This window comes from Neomonachus schauinslandi, chromosome 6, assembly GCF_002201575.2.
Source record: "Neomonachus schauinslandi chromosome 6, ASM220157v2, whole genome shotgun sequence".
NCBI lineage: Eukaryota > Metazoa > Chordata > Mammalia > Carnivora > Phocidae > Neomonachus > Neomonachus schauinslandi.
Window position 1 is genome coordinate 123,363,039 of NC_058408.1, and position 22,417 is coordinate 123,385,455.

Here is a 22,417-nt window from a genome sequence, read left to right on the forward strand (position 1 = left end):
CATGTCAAATATGAGCCCCTATTGTCTGCCACACCCAAGTTCGTGGGACCAGGAGAAGCCTCTTGGATACAGATGGAGACAGAGCGCTAACATTTGTTAGGCGTTTACTGGGTGCCGGGCATGCCAAGTCCTTTACGTGGTTTACATTGTCCAGTGTTCACCCTTCACATTTGAGGTGGGAAACAGAGGTAGAGAGAGGCCGAGGTCATTCAGCCCCACATGACCGAACAAGTATGTAACTCGGGCTGCCTGGCCCCAGAGCCTGCTCTTAATGACTGCGAAACATGGGCACGTGACCTGGCCAGGAGCAAGAACACTGTTGTTTGCCCGGGGCTAGGCTGTCCCGGGAGGAGGGAGGCGGGCCAGCAGAGCAGGGGACCCTCTTGCAGGGAGCACTAAGAAGGCAGAAAGTGTAGCGAAGGGAGCACAGACTCTGGCGTGAGAAAGGGCCCCTCTGAATCCTGACTCTCTACCTCTCCGAGCCTCAGTAGTCTGTAAAATGGGAACAGTGGTACTTCTCTTGCATGCACGCTGGGAGCAGCAGAAGAGATTAGGTCCATTCAACACTGAGCATTGTCAGTAGACTGCTGGCACAGCTGGACAAATGCTGCTCGATGACTCACTTCCCTACTCGTCACCACTCTGAGAGGGGACTCCAATCTCAGCAGTAGGTGGGTGCTGCTCCCACTGCCCCTCCCCCCAACGGCAGGTGTGTCAGGTCTTCTGAGGACAGAGATCAGAAGACACACCATGGGGAGGTGGAGAGAAAAAGCAACCATTCTGGTCCTGCCTTGCTCTCCACTTAGTGGGTAAGTGGTCTCGGACATGTCTCCTAACACCCTAGGCACAGCTTCCTCTTTTTAATATGAAGGAGTTGGACCGCGAATATGCTCCCTAAGGTCAAGTTTGAGTTCTCTGGATTGCTTTAAATTATGCACGGAGTACACGTATGGAGTTATATAGATTCTTACAAAAATAACAGGAGTTTTGGGCGCCTGGGTGGCTCAGTCGGTTAAGCGTCTACCTTCAGCTCAGGTCATGACCTTAGGATCCTTGGATCGAGCCCTACGTTGGGCTCCCTGCTCAGCGGGGGACTCTGCTTCTCCCTCTCCCTCTGCTGCTCCCTCTTCTCGTTCTCTCTCTTGACCTCTCTCAAATAAATAAATAAATAAATAAAAATCTTTAAAAAACAAAACAAAACAGGAGTCTCCTCTAGGAGCCTTGTCCTCCAATCCCAGTCTCCTGAGTGGTCACCCTTGGGATGGCCATGGGGTAGCCTCTCCTGACCTCTGCCTCTGCCTTTGTATACGTGCCTGCAGAAATACAGTTTGCATGTGAGTGTGCTCTGACTTGGGTGGTTTTAGGTCTGTGACTTGTTTTGTTGTCTTAATCCTATTTCTTGGGAACTGTCCAAGTTCTCTGAGTTCAAAGGTGTGATAGTTCTGTGGGAGTGTTGGCACTATGAGTAGAGAGAAGGGCTCTGAAAAGAAAAAAAGCCAGAAAGCCAAAGTATAGGGCCACGTGCAGAGGGAAGCGGCAGCTGAAAAATTAGGGTTGACAGGTGAGTCTTTGTTCCTGATCTCTAGCCTCACGACAACCAGCAAAGCCATCCAGCTCTCAGCCCGGGGGTCGTGTGGGTACAGACGACAGGGGACAGACATACACATGCAATGATTCGCAATGACACTCAGAACACCAGTCATGGGCCTGGCCACAGGTGCTCCGTTAGGGCAGCACACAAGACAGTGCGGACCCCGCCCTCCCTTCTGCCCGGTGGAGAAACGGACCTGAAACACACCAGACAGAGCCCGTTACCTGCTGGAAGCGGAAGGACTCCGACCGCTTCTTCTGGTTGAGCTGCCACTCTTTGAAGTGGAGCACAGCCTCATCCACGTTGACGATGCCCAGCTTCACCTGCTCCTGGAGCGTGATCAGCTGCCGCTGGCCTGGCGTTTTCATCCCAGCAAAAGGGTCATATACACTCGACTGGGGCCTGTCCCTCCACGGTCGGACGAGAGGCTCTGGAAAGGATGGCAAAACTCAGGATGACAGCTCCCTGACTGGGGAGGGCAGGCAGACGAGTGGGGTTAACGAGGTCGGTCATGAGCTCAAGAGGACGGGTCTCAAAAGAACAATTACGTGTGGAATGAAGAAGGGGGGCATATGACATTGAATCAGAGAGGGGGAAGCAGCTAATAATTTCAAAGCCTGTTACACTAAAGTAGACAAGGCCACGGCATTTTAGGAGGTAAGAACAGGATCCACTGGGCAAGTCAACAGAACCCCCCAAACCTGAATGATTGGGAAGCCATTAGACTAGCATTTCTCCGCTTAGACATTATTGACATCTTGGACTGGAGAGTTCTTTGTTGTTGGGGGGCCATCTTGTATGCCGTAGGATTTGTAGCCTCATCCCTGGCCTCTACCCACTAGCATCCCCTGCCTCAGCTGTGACAACCAAAAACATCCCAGACATTGCAAGCATCTTTGGGAGGCAGTGCAGGGAAATGAGAAATCACCTCCAGTTGAGAACCACTGCTTTAGACTAAAATCCACTCCCAGGAAAGAATATACAGGAAATTCTAGGCAGGATGCTTTTCCCAACACACTCCAGCCCTTTACTGTCCTCCCTGCCTCCAAGCTGCATGGGCACCATGACTGTGGACCCATGGGCATGAAATGTCCAAAAGACTAGAATGTCAATGGAACCATGATCTAGCTCCAATGTCACCAGGCACAGATTAGGTGCTGGGTCCCAAGTGGCTCTCCTTGGGTTGTTCCTCTGCCAACCTCTCCCCCACCTGACAAATTCATGGTTCTCTGTTTTGGACATTCTCAGGAAATATGAAGGCAACCCCTCTCTTTCTCCAGGCTGTGACTCCACTAAGTTCTGTGGAGAATGAATTCCTTGCAGATGTGATGGGGCCATTGGGGCTGGTGAGGACAACTTGACATTTTATTGCTCATTTCACGTAGGGCTATCTCTGATTCTAAATTTCTCTAGCAGGACCCCCATGGGCATTGTGATTCAGGGAGAGAGCAAGAAGAAAAAAGAGAGATGACTTCAAAGTCCATTTGTCATTCTTCCCAACCATTCACTCAGATCTGTCTATACACACCCACAAATCTTTCTCCCAGATTTGCCTTCTTCAAGGCTGTCTTTAATTGTGCTGGAAGACGGGATGTGGGGAGAAAACAAAATGCATATGCCAATCAATTCCGCTCTCCTACTACCTAAGTCCTTCGGATGCCTTCCAAAGCTTAGATGGTGTCATGTCTCCTTTTCAAAAGAATCATCGATGGGATAACACTGAATGTCTCTCTTTAGCACAAGGAAGTTAATCAAGAAAAAAGGAGTGCTTATCTCCTCATACTTCCTCAAGAAGTCTTTTGAGGAGGAAAAAAAAGGAAGAAAAATGTTACTCAACCGCAAGCAAAATGTCTCTTAAATAAAGGCTGAATGGAAGTGTCATTTAGCTAGTAGACAGGGTAAGTAAATAGCATGGTAGGACTGCATCTTTAGGTAAAGCCTGGGTGCCAGGCTACCCACTTTCATCCTGTTGGCACCAATCTCACTATTGACACTGTTTTGTGCGCTGTCGCAGACACGTTCTGGTGTGTTCGTGTTCTCGGTGTGATCAATTCGTACACTATTCTAGGGAGCCCCAATCTCTTCCCCTCTCCCCTTACCATGAGTACAGCACCACCTAAGGGGTCCCCTGGGCCTCTCTGTGTTTCAATGCTAAGGAGACATTACACCTGCAGATCACTGAAACATGAACACTTCTACCACCCGGAAGTTCAGGTCATACAAAAGGAAGCTGAGCACATGGAGCTTACCTTTCCTGATGCTCTCTGAGGAGACATAAAAATTCCCAGGCCGCTCTTGACTTTTTTCTGCAAAAACTATGAGATAAAGAATATTCTAGGTAAAAGCCAAATCAGATTTCTTTTTCCAAAGGGCTTTATAATATTTTAGATATTTACTGGAAAAATTACCAAAATCTTATACAAAAACAGAAATGATGGATCACATTTTGGACCACTATATGCAGTTCTGTAAGTCACAACTCCAGGAGGAGGCAATGAGGGTGCCAAAGCTCAGGGGATTATGGGATGAAGACAGCCCAAACAGAAAAGGTCTCAACGCCAGAAAGACAAAGCCAGCCAGAGGACACGATGGATCATTAAAGGAAAGGGTAATGTGAACAAGGATGTGAGCTGGGCTCTGGAATACCCGAACACCTCGAAGCTGGACAATAAAAGGAAGTGCCACTCAACACGTCAACAGGTGCCATAAGAGAGAACTCAGAGCAGTGGGGCAGATAAAATGCGTGCACAGCTCCAAAGGGACTTAGATGAAGTCAGTCGTGAGCAACGGACCCAGCAAAGCTAACAGGAAAAACAGAGAACTGACAGATGCTTACTTGGTGGTAAGAACGCATAGTGATGAAGGTTCCCTGGGCTCTGGAGAATACTCCCCAGATTCAAATCCTGCCTTGGCCACTTAGGAGCCACATGATCTTGGACAAGAGGCTTGGCCTGTCTCTGCCTCAGTTTTCTTATCTATAGAATGATGATGATAATAGTACCTCCCTCCCTGGGTTGTTGTGATGATTACATGAGTTAATATATGGAAAGTGCTTAGAACGGTGCCTGGCACAAAGAAGTACTCAACATTAGCGAAAACTTGAGGTGGATGCCAAGAGCGCAGCAGTACTTGGGCATGCTGGTTAACACGACTGATAATCTGCACGGTGCTCTACAGTTTATAAATGTATTCTCCCATCTGACCCTCACTATCAGGCTCTGCAGAGTATATTAGGTATTATTATGATACATGCATTGATGTATATGTGTATCATTATGAGACCCATTTTACAGATGAGGAAAGGAAAGCTAAAGAGAGTGAAATGACTGACCTCATGTCCCAGGCTGGGAAATGCAAAGGCTGGGACATGAACCCAGGGCCTCTGGCCTCCAGACCACTGCCCTTTTTGTCATCCCCTGCCTCTCTTTTCTTTGCTTCCCCAGTTGCCTACCCAATTCCTTTGGGGATCTTTAGGAATCACCCGTGCCCCTGTCCTAGCTCCCCACAGTGAGCCATAACACTAACGCTCTCTCCTTCCCTCCTGCCATTTAGGAATTATCAATATATATTCACATGCTTCTTCATTTGGGTTCCCTTAGAAGCAGCCCTGGGGACAAGGATCCAGGTGCACGGAGTCAATGTGGGTAGTGATGGAGGTGAGACAGGGAAGTGGATAAAGCCATACAGGGTGGGTATCCAGTAAGTTACTGGGGTGGGCAAGCTGGGGAGCTCTGGAAAGCAATGCAGAACACACAGCTTGGAGTTCTCCCAGCAGAAGGGCAGGGGTGCTCAGCCACCAGCCCATCCATCACTGGTTGCTGGGGCTCAGGGGTGCTAACCACCCAACCCTTCCAGCCTGCCTCGCAAAAGGGCAGAGGAGGCTCCGGCTGCCAGAGAAAGCGGTCAGACTAAGAAACACGGGTCCTGACAGGCAGGGTGCAGCCAGTGGGCACAGAAATATACAGAGCTGGGGAATGTGGGCAGGGCACCAATAGTGTCTGCTACACACGCCGAAGGAGATGTTCCCCAGGGGAATGGCAAACCACAAGCACGGAGAGTACTGGCTATCCATAATGTCCGTTGGCTGTATTCCTACTCAGTATAGGATTTGCCAGGTTTAACAAACCAAAACCAAAACTGAAAAAAAAAAAAAAAAAGGATGCAATATTTGAGAAAGAAATTATTTGCTGTTTGTCTGAAATTCACATGTACCTGGTAACCCTGTACCTGGGGCTCTGGTTGAGGGCTACCTTCCCCAATTTGTGATCGCCTTTTGTCACACCTTCCACAACCTTCTTATGCTATTAAAAATGGGATGGGGGTCAGGTGCACAGTTCTGACAATTCTTAGCTCTTATAGTATTTGGAATCCTATCAATACAATCAAGCCCTAAAAGACAGCAAAACTGAAAATGCATCAGCATCTAACTGATATCCCAGGGACCACTATGAAGAAGTCAAACCCAGCTCTCACCAATTTGTATCAGTGTAGGTAGGTAGACAGCCTAGGACAGTGGCTGAAAGCCGGGACTCTGGAGTCGGATGCCCTGAGTTCAAATCCTGGTAATAGTGACCTCTGTAAGTCTCTGTTTTCCTTATCTGTACAATGGGGACGATAACAGCCCTTACCTAATACGTTATTGTAAAGACTAAATGACATGTTCCAGATAGAGTACTCTTGGTAGGTTTCAACAAATGTTAGCCATTAAAAATTAATAATAATAACATTTCAGGAAATAAAAATTTACCAGGGTTCTTGCCATTTGGAGTAGAGGTAAGTCTTTATATTGCACATGAATGCATCCAGGAAAGCCTGAACTGAATGTGATCATGGCCCGTGAGCCAGCTCCAAAATCTGCCCCGAGCTCTAACCGCATCTCCTGGGGCTGGTTAGAGACCATTCAGAAGAGGACAGTCTCTGAGCAATGGTTCAGAAGTTAAGAGGATCTAGGGAATTCCTGCTGAGGAGCCCCGAACACCCCACTGAGCATCATTCCCTGCCACACTTGCCTTTAGAAATGTATGGCTCATTGTCAGGCAGGTGGTGAGTGCCAGGAGCACTGGCCTCTGGCCTGGGCACCGGGACAGGGGGTCTGTTGGCCAGGTCCACATTAAAGGCCTCATCGTCATCCACCGTGTGATACACATCTTCTTCCTGACCACCATGGTGTAGCTCCCTCTCCAAACTGGCCATTCCCATGCTGTTACCTAGAAACACAGAGAAAGGCGCCAGAAAGTAGTGACCAAACAAACTGGGTGATTGACAGTCATAAGAACAGAGAGAGTGACCATAACTTATTTGTCCAGTACTGCCCTTTGGCGAAGACCTTCCCCTATATCATTTCCTGTATGATTTACTGAGAACCCCACTCGAAGCAACTGAGAAAACGCTGATATCACCTTAATTTGCCACCCATCAATGCAGCAAAAGGGAGTGAGCATTAGGCTCTATCATCTTAATTTTATTGCTAGGATTCAGTTATTCATCCCATTGGGACTAGAGAAAAGAGAGCATAGCCTCCAAAGCCGGGGCAGCAGCGTGAGGGTGGCCAGGAGTCCTCCCCACCAATGGCTCCAGCATCCTCATCCTCCCCATCAAAATGACCACAGCAAATCCTTGCTGTGGACCTCCTCTGTATGAACTGCTATCCCAAGTATATTACCCACGTTACCCCCTTTGACTGTATAACAACACTGTGGAATAACTACAATCATTATTCTCATTTTGCAAATGAAGAAACTGGGGCCTTGGGGAATTAAATAACTTGCCCAAAGTTACGTAGAGCCAGACTGGCATCCAGGAAACCTGGCTCTAGAACTTGTCTCAACCTCCATGCTCTACTGCTTTTTTTGCAACCTTTGCCCCCACTCTGCCCTCCATCAACCAGAAAGATTTAGGACAGAAGCTTGCCGCTCCCCCTCTGTCCCTGGGGTCCCACAGCCATAAGGTTTTCCCTGCCCCCTTTCTGGTGATCTGTGCTGGGACCCGAGTGTAGTGTCCCCTTGGCTTTGAGAATCTCAGCAGACCCGACTGTATGCCATTGCCCTTCATACGCATGAGCTGTGGTGACCTCGGGCACATCATATAACCTCTCTGAGCCTGATTTCCCTCTGAGCCCTACTCACAGGAGTACCGTGAGGACAAAATGAGACGGTACAGGAATGGCACCCAGCTTGGCCTACACATAGTAGGTGTTCTCCTCTCACTTCCTCCTTATCCCCAGCACGACACATTCAACGTATCTTTATTAAATGCCTGTTTGAGATACAGGAATGAATAAAGCTTGGTCCTTCTTCCTATGGGATTTCCAATCCAGTGATTTATTGGAAGTCTTTCAGTTGCATCTTTTCTGAGCTGTGGGGAGACCCCTCTTGGCTTCCCTGTGTCCTGGTCCAGAAGACTGACTGACTGGGGGTCCCAACTCATCCAGGGGCTCTGAGTTCTAACGCTCTGCCTTCGAGAAAGTTTACAACTACTGGAGAAGTTCCCACCTATTCATCTTTGAACATCCTGTACAAGGGCATGAAGAAATTCTGGAGAGGCTTGTCTGATGTTAACAAAATGAGGTGTCCTGGGAGAGGTGCTGGCTACCCTACCAGTGACAGTGATTCCCAAGGTGCCTGCCCCCATGCACACAAGTTCTCAATTCTGCTTTTATAGCATGAAAGCAGCCATAGACCATACTAAATGAATGGATACAAAGTGTTCCAATAAAACTTTATTTTCAAAAACAGGCAGCTAGCCAGGCTATGGTTTATCTACCACTATTCAGAACTGTTCTTTCCTCTTCACTGTCAAAACTACTTCTCCCATCCTGAATCCCATACTCTTAGCATCCTGCTTTCTATGCCTACTTCATCAACAGACTCCACCCCCTGTTTTATAAATGATTATAAATGATTGGACAGAGTTAAGGAGTTACCCACACAATTCAACACCCTCCCTCTCTGATCTTCATTGATAATGACGACGACAACAACAACAACAATCATAAACCTTCATTGCTTGCTCTATGCCCAGCCCCGCTCTGAGGCCCACTAGACAATAAGTCATTTAATTCTCACAACATTCACCTGAAAACACTGAGGCCCAGGGGAGTTGAGAACTTGTCCAAGGTTTTCCAGCCAACTGAAGGGGGAACTAAATACAGATCAGAGTTCATGTTCTTAACCATGACACAAGGCTCAACTTAACAATGTTTGTGTATATTCCCCTATGCTCTCCACATTCACCAGAAAGTCATCTCTTAAGGGCACTTGATCACATCTTATTTTTCTCTGTGTCCTCCAGCCCAACATCCAGAGCAGTGCTTTGCTCATATTGGGTACTCAATAAATTTTAGTCAAATAAAAATAAGCATATCCATTTTAAAACAGGTCTTGCTGGAGGCAACTTGTTACCCAAATGAGTGGCTCCAGTGGTAGGAACTCCTGACCTAATGTAACAGGCTGATGGGGCAGCTCACGGGGATGGAGTGTCTTCAATCATCACACCATATGCCCATTCCTGTGGCAGCCCATTCCTTTAATGGAGCAACCATCATATGGAACCAGGCAATGTTCTTACATTTGTTTCTCTTTCCCTATTTTTGCTTCCCTGCTCACAGTTGCAAATTACCTTCTAAAAACTTGCGGATCATAGAATCCTTAGTGGCCCGAGAGAAACCATCTCCAGGGATTGGATTAGATGTACTGGCCTGAAGCATTTCGACATCTAGAAGAAAAGGAAACTGAGAGTTTATATGTTGTTATTCCACACAGGCAAGGAGATTTTACAGATGGATGTACAAGATTTGATGAATCAAGAGATCTTGAATCAAGAGATTCAAGAATTCATGAATCCATCCATCTTCCCATCCATGCATGCATCCATGCATGCATCCATCCATCCATCCAACTATCTATCTACTTAATAAGAACCCACTGTAAGTATGAGGTATAAAGGAGAGCAACATTTCCTAGACCACAGGACTCAAAAGATATAGATATTATGCTCTTTTGCATTTGAAACAATGGGCTTAGTTTTTAAATGTATAACCATTGCATTGTTTTTAACAACCAAAAACCAATGGGAAGCAGGAATAACAAAGAATAGGTAAACTGTGGTTTACTCAAACAACGGAACAGTATGCAACAGTTAAAAAGAACATGTTGGAGCCACTCTTATCAACGTAGTGCCATCTCAACAACATAATAGTACCATCTCAACAGCATAGCAACAAGAACTCTATTTCTAGGTCACCCACGGACTTGATTATTTATAGGGAGGAAGCACATTGACCTTTGGTTTTCACTATTAAACATAAACCCACAAAGACCAAAACCATGTGTGAAAACTATTCAGGTCCCATAGTAGCTTCTACTCTAACCCAAGTAACCAACAGTGCCCTATTACTTTATGATTCTGAAGTATGCTTTTTGGGAGCAAAATATTTCAGCCTTGTATTAAAAGTAGAGCTTTGATATTATCAAAGATTGCATTCATTAAGTCATATCACACAATTACTGAGAACTTATTTGCTTAGGCAAAATAATGTAGTTTGAAGTTGAATAGTTTACTTTGAGAAAAATGGTTTGATTTTAATCAATATACATAGATATGCCATTGCCTTACCACTTTGATCTTTGGGGACCAGCTAAATAAAATCTGGTGAATTTGTATAAGATTTCGATGCAACTATTTATGTCACATTTCCCAAGAACAGTCACTGAAAAGAGGTCATGATCATGAAGTAATGTGAAGGATAATAAACTTCATATGACATAATCCTCGCTTTGAAACAAAATATTTGTATATACATAGAAAAAAAAAGACTAGAGAGAAATACATCAAAATGCATATAGTGGCTATTTCTGAAGCAGTATAGATTATGGACATTTTATTTTCTATTTTATACATGTCTTTCTCTTCCAAATTATCCACGGTGGTTTCTGGGGCTTTCATAAATGAGAAAAACCTTATTAACACTTTTTTTTTTTTAAAGATCCAGGTAGGGGCACCTGGGTGGGTCAGTCATTAAGCGTCTGCCTTCAGCTTAGGTCATGGTCCCAGGGTCCTGGGATCGAGCCCCGCATCGGGCTCCCTGCTCCGCGGGAAGCCCTGCTTCTCCCTCTCCCACTCCCCCTGCTTGGGTTCCCTCTCTCGCTGTGTCTCTCTCTGTCAAATAGATAAAATCTTTTAAAAAAAATTAAAAAAAAAATAAAGATCTGGGTAATTATGACCAAATATGTACAATTAGATTTTCAAAGCAAAAATAACTTCAGGTTATTGAAAAAATAAAAAAATAAATTGTGGTTCACCTGTCAATTATCAGATCAAATGATTTTTTTAATTATAAAAACGACAGATTTTAGGGGTGCCTGGGTGGCTCAGTCGTTAAGCATCTGCCTTTGGCTCAGGTCATGATCCCAGCGTCCTGGGATCAAGCCCCGCATCGGGCTCCCTGCTCCGCGGGAAGCCTGCTTCTCCCTCTCCCGCTCCCCCTGCTTGTGTTCCCTCTCTCGCTGTGGCTCTCTCTGTCAAATAAATAAATAAAATCTTTAAAAAAAAAAATGACAGATTTTAAACTTTCCAGGGACCAGACATTACATTATTACAAAGCACAGCTCTTACTTCCATACTCCTGTGATAATCAAAATATAAATTTTATAACCATAAAAAAACATAACATTGAATGAAAAAGTTGCAGACTGATGTTTTCGGAATGATATGGTTTATATAAAGTTTTAAGGCCTATAAAACATTACATGCTGGGAAGGATAAATGTTGAATTCATGGTAATGGTTACCTCTGAGAGGGAGGGAGGACAATCGGATTTCAGAGAGGATTCATAGGGAGCTATAATATGTAATTTAAAAAAAAACCTGAGACAATAAAAAGAAAGAAAAAAGAAATGCATACCCTTGATGAATTAGAATCTTTAACAAATACAACACTTTAGAAAATCAATATAGAACCTATTGCGCCCAAGAAGATTCTACTTTTGTATTTGCTTGTATATGCAAAAAGAAGCTCTGGAAGTAGATATAAAGAATTAACATCAGTGGTTCCCTAGCACTAAAAAGATGAGGGACAAGGACTGGAGAAAGATTTTTCACCATTCACCCTTTTATAGTTGAGTCTTTTAACCTATTGAAAAAAATAATATAAAGAAATACGGGGCTTGGATCATGTTTGTGTTACCTTAAATATAATCCAAAAAAGAAGAAAAACCAATTCCTTTTTTCTACCTTTTTGGTTTATTGTTTCCTGACACAGTGGAGACATTGCATGGACTATAATGTACCCCGATACTCTCTAGTCCAAAGCTCTGCGGTTCCGGATAGGAACCTCACCTGTCACCGCTGAAGTCTATAACGTAAACGACAGAGAGATCAGGGTGACGGAACAGATTCTGAAACATACCCGGAGGTGTTTTAATTTTAAATTTCTGATAAGAACTCACAAGTAATTCATTCTTTAAAAATTCAAGACTGGAAAAATTCCACTTATTTGAGATTTCAGTGAGTTCAACTCACTGAACTGTGGCTTTATGGAACACTTTCCCCATGGAGTTAGAAACTTGGGAAGAAAGGTGTATTCTATAGGTACGAGCCCTGCTGGGAGAAGGACCCTCCTCTACCTGACAAAGACCCTGTACTACTCTCCCTCTAACCACCCTTACCACAAACCCCACCCCACTAGCCACCTGACCTTGACCCAGCCAACTTTTGAAACTCCTCATTTACACAGCAATAAAACATGGAGGAATCTATCCCAAAGTAAAGACTTGCTTGGATCAGACATCCCTAAAGATGAGGGGAGGGAGAAATTCCACAGGCCTGGTGCAGCACCTTCTAGGAAATCACAGCCCCCTCAGTCTCCAGCATCGCCAAGAACCTGGGCGAAGCAACACCAGGACAATTTCTTTTCTTTTTTATTAAATTCAATTAATTAACACATAGCGTATTATTAGTTTCAGAGGTAGAGTTCAGTGATTCCTCAGTTGCATATAACACCCAGTGCTCATTACATCACATGCCCTCCTTAATGCCCATCACCCAGTTACCCCATCCCCTCCCCCCCTCCAGCAACCCTCAGTGTGTTTCCTAGAGTTATGTTCTCCTATAGTTAAGAGTCTCTTATGGTTTGCCTCCCTCTTTGTTTTTATCTTATTTTATTTTTCCCTTCCTTCGCCTATGATCCTCTGTTTTGTTTCTTAAATTTCACATAGGAGCTCCAGGACAATTTCAATCACCAATAACCAAACCCCCCAGGCTGGCAACGCCAGACTGCAAGTTTCACAACCAGCCACCCATGTTGACAATGGTAACACAGTCACACAACAGCCTAGCTATTTTCACTAACAAAGTTCAATTTGAGAGAACTGATTTCCACGTCCAAGAGATAGATGCACAATTAAAGAAGCTACAAAGAGTATTAGAAAAATAAAATGTGGAAGAAACTCGCCACAGCAAGAGCACCCCTGGCTGGACCTGGTGTGCTAACATAATAAGAATGCAGGCTTCTGCCTCTGGTACGATGACCCTCATCCTAATATGCTGGGGGTTTTGTGGGTTAAAGCATCAAAAAGAAAAAAAAGAATGAGCACTAGTAATAAAACATATCACTATCAGGATCCCTTGATACATTGCACTGGGGAGGACCTAATACCATTTCTATGGTATTCTTCCAAAAATTCACAACCTCGGTCCAATCACAGAAAACATGTGATGAACCCAAACTGAGGAGCTTTCTACAAAGTAAGTGATCAGCACTCAAGACAAGGAATGACTGAGGGACTCTTACAAAGTGGAGGAGACTAAGGAGAAATAACCACATGCGTTGTGAGATGCTCTGTAGGCTCAGCGTCTAAGATCCCATCAGCATCTAGCATCTTACCTACGGGGTTGGGGAAATCTAGTGCAGTGTGAACAAGGCCTAGAGGTCAGTTGGTGGTACTGCACCAACGCTTATCTAGCTTTCATAATTATGCTGCGGTTATACAAGAGCTAGTTATCAGGGAAATCTGGAGGAACGGTATACAGGAACACTAGTGTTTTTGCAACTTCTCTCTAAGTCTAAAAGTATTTCAAAATAAAAAGTTTTTTGTTTTTTGTTTTTTTAGAAAAAAAGGAGAAAGAGGAGGAGGGGAGGAGATTTGAAAAGCAAAGGAGGAAATGCAATGGGAAAACTAAAGAAGCACGTCCCCCAGGGATGACCTACGCTGACCCTTCCCTGTCCACCTACAGACCACATCACCTTCCAGTGACACTTGTGAGCCATGCACATTGAGTACTGTGACCCAGGTTGAGCTAAATGAGCCACCTGTGACAGACAGACTTTTTCCTTTGTTATCACGCCTTAACTGGATCCGCTAAATATCTGTCCTGTGACCTTAGTAGAGTTATTTCTCCTCCCTGAGCCACCCTGGAAGGGTGAATGAGAGGCTTGGGCACTAGGGTCAAAATGCATAGGTTCCAATTTTGATTCTTCCACTGCTGGCTGGAGGACCGCGACACCCACCAGTCTGACACCAAGCAGACTTTTTAGATCCACCTGACGGTTCAGGCTCCCAAGATGACCATGACCATGTTGGCACCAGGCTATTCAGGAGGATGCAGGACGCAGGAGAGCAGGACGGCACCAGGCGCCATTCCTCCTCGAGGGCAGTCTTTGTGCCAGTCCAGCAGTTCACGGGCAAGGAGAGGCGATCCGGGTCAGGCAGGTGGAGGGGCCACCTTGGTGAAAAGCCCCATGGCCCACGGGAGCAGCATTTCTCGTGACCACTCCCTAGGCAGCCTTCCAGGGTCCCCACGAGCAGGCCAGAGTCACTGCTCCCAGGGAAGCCCAAAGTGTGCTGTCCCTTTGGGGTACTTATAGTCCACATTTGGCTCCTCCCAGTTCCAGATGCAATTTACCAACCAATTAGGGGTCATTTTTATCATAGGCAATGTTGCCTAGAAACATAGTCGACGTTTGACTCTTATTACGTTACCAAGGTAACAGAGCTGGAAAGTCAACCGAAGGTCAAATTCTCAAGCAGAAGGGGAAATGATAGCTGTTACATTAACTCTTCACCCACAATTATCTTGGGTCAAGTTGTTTAAATCCTCTCAACTTCTCTTTTCCTGTCTGTAAAACAGTGATAATAGTAGTATGTGTCTCATAGGTTTGCCATGAGTATTACATGAGAAGCTGGCCAAGTGCTGAGCACAGTGCCTAGCCCAGAGAAAAGTCCTAAATAATGCTAGCTGCTATTACTATTACTATTATTACTATTATTGTTATTATTAAATTCTATACCCAGGCTAATGTCCTAAGCAGAGAATAGTTTTTTAAAAAGGACTGAATTTATACTTCTTTCTTTTTTTTAAAGATTTATTTCTTTATTTTGGGGGGGGGAGGGGCAAGGGGGTGGAGAGAGAGAGAGTCTTAAGCAGACTCCCTGCTGAGCGCAGAGCCTGATGCAGGGCTCAGTCTCACAACCCTGAGATCAAGACCTGAGCCGAAACCGAGTTGGATGCCTAACCAACCGCGCCACCCAGGCGCCCCTATACTTATTCTTAATAGTAACTTTGTTGGAAGTCAAACCTCCTTCAGAGTAATAAATGCTTATGGGTTAATTCTAATATCTGAATTTCCACACATATTCTCAAATATCACATGTATTACATTTCCTAGTAAAGAATTATATCCATTCAACATTTTTATATTCGAATATACTTAAAGCATAGGGGAAATCTTAAGATAACAAATGCCAATGCTTTACAATAGAATTATGTGTGGAAATCTGACTCACACACAAGGGTTGCCAAGCATTTTCTGGACCATGGCTCCAAGAACACCAAGTCCAAGACAGAAAGAGCTGCAGGCTTCTCTCCACCTTTGCCAAGGCTCTGCCCATGCAGCCCAGACCCGAGCTGGAGGCCCCATGCCCATTTACCCTGTGCTTTCCTGAGGCCCATCACGTTCTTTATTCGTGGGCTCAGCAATGAACACAGAAATTCTAGTAGCTCTTCACTGCCTTCTGGCCCCATCCTGTGCTGCCAGGATCATAGGTAGAGGCTGATCTTAAAGACAGAGGCTAAACCCAGAGGATGCGAGGCATGGCTGGAAGAGCAGGATGGGTGCAGCGTGCAGGGAGGACGGGGAGGGTGGTCTGCAGATGCAGGAGAAAGCCTGGGGATCCGCAATCAAGACTCTGACTCATCCGCTCAGGGTACAATCATAAGTTAGACGAAGGCAGCAACTGAAGCAGACAAGCAACAGAGGTGAGGACACTGGCCACTGACTGAGTGACCAATGCGGGTCGACATCACGGTCAGAGGTGGCAGTTACCTGCATGGACTCCGGTATCCTGGAGAACTGGGCTCAAGCCCCGGCTCTGACTCTTACTAGCTCTATGTCCTTGAGCAAGATACTTGAGATCACTCAGCTTGTATATGACCATCTGTAAAGTGGGGATACCTAACAGTACCTACCACACAGGAAAACCGTAGGGGCCGGTGGAGACAATGCTTATAAAATATTTAGCAACATTGCCAGGCACTAAATATTAATGGATGCCTTTATTATATAGAGGCAACCTAGATAGTGTATTAGTTTTCTATTGTTGCTGTAAAAAAGTTACCACAAACGTAGTGGCAGAGAACAACATAAATTTATTACCTTACAGTTCTGTAGTTTGAAAATCTGAAACGGGTCTCACTGGGCTGAAAACAAAGTTTTGAGAGGACTGCCTTCCTTTCTGGGAGCTCTAGGGGAGGACCTGCCTCCTTGCCCCTTCCAGCTTCTAGAGGCCGCCTGTACTCCTCGGCACGTGGCTCTCTTCCTCCATCTTCGAGGCCAGCAATGCTGGACTGAGTCCTTCTCATGGAGCCCTCTGTGGTCTGTTTTCTGATTCCTTCTTCCACTTCTCAGTACCCCTGTGATTACACTGAGTCTACCCCCATCATTCAGGACATTCCCTTTACCTTAAGGCCAGCTGAGTAGCAACCTTAATTCCCGCTGCAAATTTCCTTCTCCTTTGCCAGGTCATCGAGCCCTTTCACAGATTCAGGGGCTCTATTGTGCCTACCAAAGATGGAACCAAGGATCAGCACAATCAGCCTGCCCCAAATTCCGTTCCTATACGGGGCTGGCAAGGGCCATACGATATAGGGCTTAGGGCACACTTAAGCAAGTCCATCGTGGCCACACGTGGCCTCAGCAGCCCTGGCCTGACGAGGGCATTACACACTGCCTCAAAGGAAGTTACCTAAAAATGACTTTCTTTCCACTTATATTTTAAATAAGATGATTCTTTCTCTACTGAATTGAACATAAATATCTCAGAGGCAGACCAAGAACAGCAAATACATACATTGGCCTCCATGTCCCTATTCTGTGTACTCAAGGCAAACGCTCATCAGTCGTAGCATTCTTTCTGGCCACGGGATCCTCAGCCCAGCCCCTCGGGCACTCAATACCAACGAACTGACACTGGCCACATGAAGTTACTTCTCAAACACTATTTGCCATATCTGTATTAGGCAGTAAGTCCTAGTAATAACAGACACTACCTTTGTAATAATAAAGAAAGTGCCCAGTTGTTGGGAGTTTGTGAGTAATAAGACTCTCTCAAACTCTAAGTGTGACAACCCCGTGTGCACATACAAATCAGGCACACAGTGAGTACCACAGGAGTTGCTGAAATACACCAAAAATTCTACAGGTGAAGGCAGTCTGCTTTCAGACAAAGGACTTTTTTGTAAAGGAATCCCTCCATTCCTGGATGCTCAGGGTTTGTACTTCAGATTCCAAGCACTTAACCTTCACCACTTGTCAGTTAAAAATAAACTAAAAAGCCCAGAAACATGCTGGTCTAAGGAGAAAGTGCAAAGTTCTTTCACTTCAGCAGAGACAGAAAGAAAAAAATATATATATATATAACAAGGAGACCCAGAGGCCACAGTCTTCAGGGAAGAGCCAGCTCCGGAGTTAAGGCTGTACCTCATTTAGGGAGTCAATCAGAAAGAACCCATTCCTGGGAAGAAAGAAGCTTGAACAGATGAGAGAAATCCTAGGAAGGCACTTAATTAAGGAATGAGTCAAGAGCAATAATGAATTTTCAAAGAAGCCCATATGATACTCCTCAGGGGACATAAATCTAGATCATTTAGCTGCGGTGGAAACTCCATCCAGATTATGTGTTGTTAATTTAATATAAAACCCAATCTGAGTATATAATACAGTAAAATGTCAGATGCCGAGAGGCTATTCTTCTGGAAAGGCTCTCAAGCCCTGAAAGCAGGCCAAGATAATTTTCTTTTCAGCAAGTATTTTTATAGCCAAAAAAGAGCCATAGAGCAAGGAGCAGCCTGGGAAAGCATTTGACGATGACCTGAAACCTGACTGGTTCCACCTGCGCTCAGGTGGAATAAAGTGCTTTCATTGGTCACGTTGGCCAGGTAGTCCATACGCTGATGAAGAAGTGATGGGAGGGAGAGAGACAGAGGGAGGGAGCGGTGGCCACACACACGGGGAGGGGGAGGGAGAGAGAGGAGGGAAAGAGCAATCTGAAATTACAGGGGCTAAGGAGGAGTGGGCAATGAAGAAGGAGGGGCTAAGGATGAACGGGACTAGGAGAAGCAACAAGTCTGGCCGGTCTCTTACGCAGACGAGTGCCTCGATACAGCACTCCTGGCCGGCACACAGACACTCGGCCCGGCCGGAATCTGTCCATGAGCTGAGTTCGCGGCAGGGTGCAGGGGGCACCACAACTTGCTAAGTCGCACGCCCTCCTCCCTCATTCTCCACGTCCGTAGCAGTCCCCTCAGGGCACCACGTCCTCTTCCTCCATGGCACGGTCACGGTTTGTAGTTACATATGTAGTGATGCGGTATTTTTGTTTCATACCCAGCTCCAGAAGGACAGCTCTGGGAGGCAGGGATCATGCCGTCTTGTTTACTGACTCCCTGTCACCTGGCACAGTGACTGAAACCCACGAGAGGTTTGAGAAATACTGCTGAACGAATGAATGTGTGAATGGACAAACTGCGGAGGAACAAGCACATGAATGTGGACAGGGAGGTGTCTGGGCTTTGTGAAGGACTCCGGGCATTTTCCAAGCCGAGAAAAGAGAAGGCAGCAGGAACAGTGTGAGCAAGTTAGAGGAGACGGGGAAGGAAAGGGCAGCCCGGAGGAGCCACTACCGCCCGAGACGTCTCGCGCTCAGGGCCGTCTAACAGAGGTCTCACCACCACCTATCAGGAAAGTCTTTGCACCAGAATGTCAACCAAACTACTCCACCCCACAAAACCCAGAACGACTTTCTATTTTCTGTCACTCTCAAATTCAAGACATAGTTGAGTGCCTATTGCGCACATCATTGTGGACGATACGTGCTTCCTAACGGAGGTGGGAGCCGGTAACCAGAGAAGGACCAGAGAAGCACATAACCAGAGTGCAAAGCCATCAGCTCGCAGCTGCCCCCAGGAGAGCGTGACCCATGGCTATCCAGGTCCAGAGGGGAGCAAGGTCACTGTGGGTGGTGGGGATTTTATCTTATTAGCTTTTAACGCCTTTAATCCAGCATGCTGTCACTAAGTGCCTACGTCCCCGACACAGTTCCCATACACCTGGAGGAATAGGAGCAATAGAACTCAGCCGGTGCCTTCGGCCTCCCTTTGCCCCACTGGGTCAGTTTCAGCCTTCATTTCTATTTAGTGTCTGCACACGCTTACCCTTAATAAAGATATTTATTTCTTATATAGTAATGTGAGGAAGCTGATGGTTTAAATCTGTCTTGAACAAAAAATTCTCAAGAGAATTGGGAGCAAAGTTGAAGGCCTGATAACAAAGACACGGAGTTACCACCTGGTGGCAGCATAGCTAAACTAAAGACCGTGAGTGTGAGGGGCGTGAGTGTGTGCGTGTGCATGCACGTGTGTGTGCGCGCGTGTGTGTCCACCCACAAAAGTTCAGGGGAAGGAGATCCTGGAGCAGAATCATAAAATCTCAGGGTCGGAAGCCAACATCACGCCCCCGCCCCACTTCATTCAACAGGGGCCGTTTCCCTCACAACCTTGCTACTTAGTGGTTGTTTGGATTCCCTTTGGAGAAGGGGACTTCATTCCTAGCCCTTTTCCAAAACTCAAGTCAGAAAGAGACAGATTTGTCCAGACGGAGTCGGTGACCTCCAAAGAAGTAGTAATGAGCTGGCCTAAAGCCTGCACTCCATAATGTTCGTCCTGGGAACAAATGTGGGAATGAATGTAGCCTAAACTCCTTAATATGTTTACTTTCAGCCTCTAGGGTTCAGTGGTAACAAAGGTGGGGCACTGATCAACGTGGCTAGTGAGACCATTTAGAAAGAGCTCCTGTCTAAGTGTCCCTCCCAGAGCTTAGGAGGGCAGGCCAGGAGAGTATTCTACCCCACTGGGGCGGCAGACAGACTTGTCCCCGGGAATGTGCAGACCCAGATTCCTGACCCAGTTCTCCCTCAGTGGGACTTAAATAAGCTACTAAATTTTGGAGCCTTAGTTTTCTCCCCTGTGAAATGGAGCTAATTCTATCCACCAAGGCCGAGGACACCTGGACAAAATAACAGATGAGATAAAAGCAGTCTGCTTACTAGAAAGGGCCGGCAGACGTTGCAAGTTATTATTGTGCCAGGTGGTGCTGCGAATACATATCTTAGATTTATCAGTTTGTCCTGCCTATTTATGAACTAGACTGTCTTCTCTCCTAGAGAGTCACTGCTAATAAAAGGAACGGTTCCTCCACAGGCCCAAGTTGCTGTTCCTTCTGGGCCAATAGGTAAGTGGTCCTTCTCAAGATTAAACTACAGAGACAGAAACACAAACCAAATCAGGTCTAGAATCAGAAAATTCAGAGTTTATATGATCTGGCAAATGAAAAATGCAGTGAGCTTCCTTTCCCCATCCACAAAGCAGCCAAATTCTACAGCCTGCCTATTGGTGGCCTCCTCCTAGCTCCAGGGCAAGCAGAATCCCCCTGACCCCGTGTAACTTTACACCTCACCAACAGCCACAAACCAGGCTCGCTTCATAGCCCTCCACTGCCTTGGGAGGGGCTGGAGAGGTTCACCGTTCCTGCTCCGTGTGGCTGCCTTTAGCATAAGCCGCAGCTTTCCACTGGGTTGGAGCTTCCACGGGGGTAACAGGTGTTAAGGCTCTGTGTCAACACGAAACAGCTAGTGAAGTGGGGCATTCTTTAACTGTTCAACTGCCGCATAGTAAGGACACAGGAGGAAATGCGGATACACAGTCTCAGGCTTCCCAAGTAGGTTCCAGTTGTCCTTCAAATGTTCTTTTGTGAATGGGTCTCAGTTCCAGATTGGAAAGGACAGTGTATTGGCCCCTCTTGTGACCCCAACACCCAGAAGTGGCAAGCAGCTAAAACACAGGAGATGCTCCAGAAATGCCTGTTTGACCCCCCCGGGGAGACAGACGGAAGCGCAAGTGCCGAGGGCACCAGAGGCCGCTTGGTGAGCTGACCTCAGGACTGGGGCTGTGGCAGCTAGATGGCTTCTTTAGAAGAAACCAGGACTAACACTTACGGCATTCGATGGAAATTTCCAGCCGGGAGTAAAGAATATGGCCCTAGAGACAGAGACCTGAGCTCAAATGTGAGTTCTATCACTTATCCGCTGTGAGACTCTGGGAATGTCATTCAACCTCTCTGTGCCTCAGTTTTCTCATTTGTAAAGTGCAGGTTCATCAAAGCATTCTTTTGTGTCTTGGAGGATTCAGAGAGACAGAGGATGTGGATGGGGGGATGATGCCTGCTCTCCTCGCCCTCCCTGCTGGGTCGTGGCTCATTCGGGAAGAGCTTCTACCAGCATGTCCAGTCCTCCCCGTCAGGTGCAGGAAGGGAGCTTCTACCAAGCTTTCCCGCATTCTCCCTGCTCCCCGAGGGGCAGCCAATCGAACTAGCAGGCACCTAACAACAACTGGACCACAGCTTCCAGGTGCTGCGGCTGCCATGTCAAAGTCTGCCTCTGGGGCGCTTGGGTGGCTCAGTCAGCATCTGCCTTCGGCTCAGGTCATGATCCCAGGGTCCTGGGATCTAGTCCCACATCAGGCTCCCTGCTCGGCAGGAAGCCTGCTTCTCCCTCTCCCACTCCCCCTGCTTGTGTTCCTGATCTCTCTCTCTGTCAAATAAATAAATAAAATCTTTTAAAAAAAAAACAAAGTCTGCCTCTGGCCCCTGACTTGCCCACACCCCCTACTCCAAGGCACCTTCTTGGCGCCTGCTCTTCCGTTCATGGGTGGGAAACTCAAGCCCACCTCCCTGCCTTGTGCACCCAGAGCCTCTCTGTCTTCTTCTCAGGCTGAAAGCTGGCAATACTCGATCCAGCCCGTTCCAGAAAGCCCTTCATCAATAAAGCTGATACACAGATGGGTATTTGTCTCACCTTTCTTGAATCTGTTGAATAGCCCAGAGGGAAGGAGGGCTGTTTCAGGCAGTATTTCAGAGTGCTTAGCATTTCATAGCAAATGGTACTGACATATTAAGAAGGTTCTTTGAGGGTCCTTGGCGGGTCCTCCTGCTCCAACACTGTGCACTGAAGTCCAACATTATTTGGATCAGTAGTTCTCAAGGACGGCGCCACTGCCCCCTAGGGGAGGCTTGGAAAATCTAAGAGGGGGTTTTAGGTTGTCACCATGATGGAGGGACACTACAGTAGTTCCCCTTAGCCTCAGGGGCTACACGCCAAGCCCCCCAGGGGATGCCTGAAACCACAGATAGTACCAAACCCTACATACACTATATTTTTTCCTATACACACATACCTATGATAAAGTTCTTAATTTATAAATTAGGCACGGTAGGAGATTA

The 22,417-nt window shown here is 46.3% G+C and overlaps 1 protein-coding gene across 2 annotated transcripts in view; it reads right to left on the reverse strand.

Annotated features, from left to right (window-relative positions):
* The window catches only part of PIK3AP1 (phosphoinositide-3-kinase adaptor protein 1), a 114,609-nt gene that overhangs the window by 24,662 nt on the left and 67,530 nt on the right, over positions 1-22,417 (reverse strand). For both annotated transcript variants that reach the window (XM_021699859.1, XM_021699858.1), the window contains exons 9-12: positions 9,209-9,304; positions 6,601-6,798; positions 3,841-3,906; positions 1,816-2,021 (exon numbers count right to left, since the gene is read on the reverse strand). In XM_021699859.1, the coding sequence (XP_021555534.1) occupies positions 1,816-2,021; positions 3,841-3,906; positions 6,601-6,798; positions 9,209-9,304 (566 nt within the window). The remainder of the gene's footprint in view (positions 1-1,815; positions 2,022-3,840; positions 3,907-6,600; positions 6,799-9,208; positions 9,305-22,417) is intronic.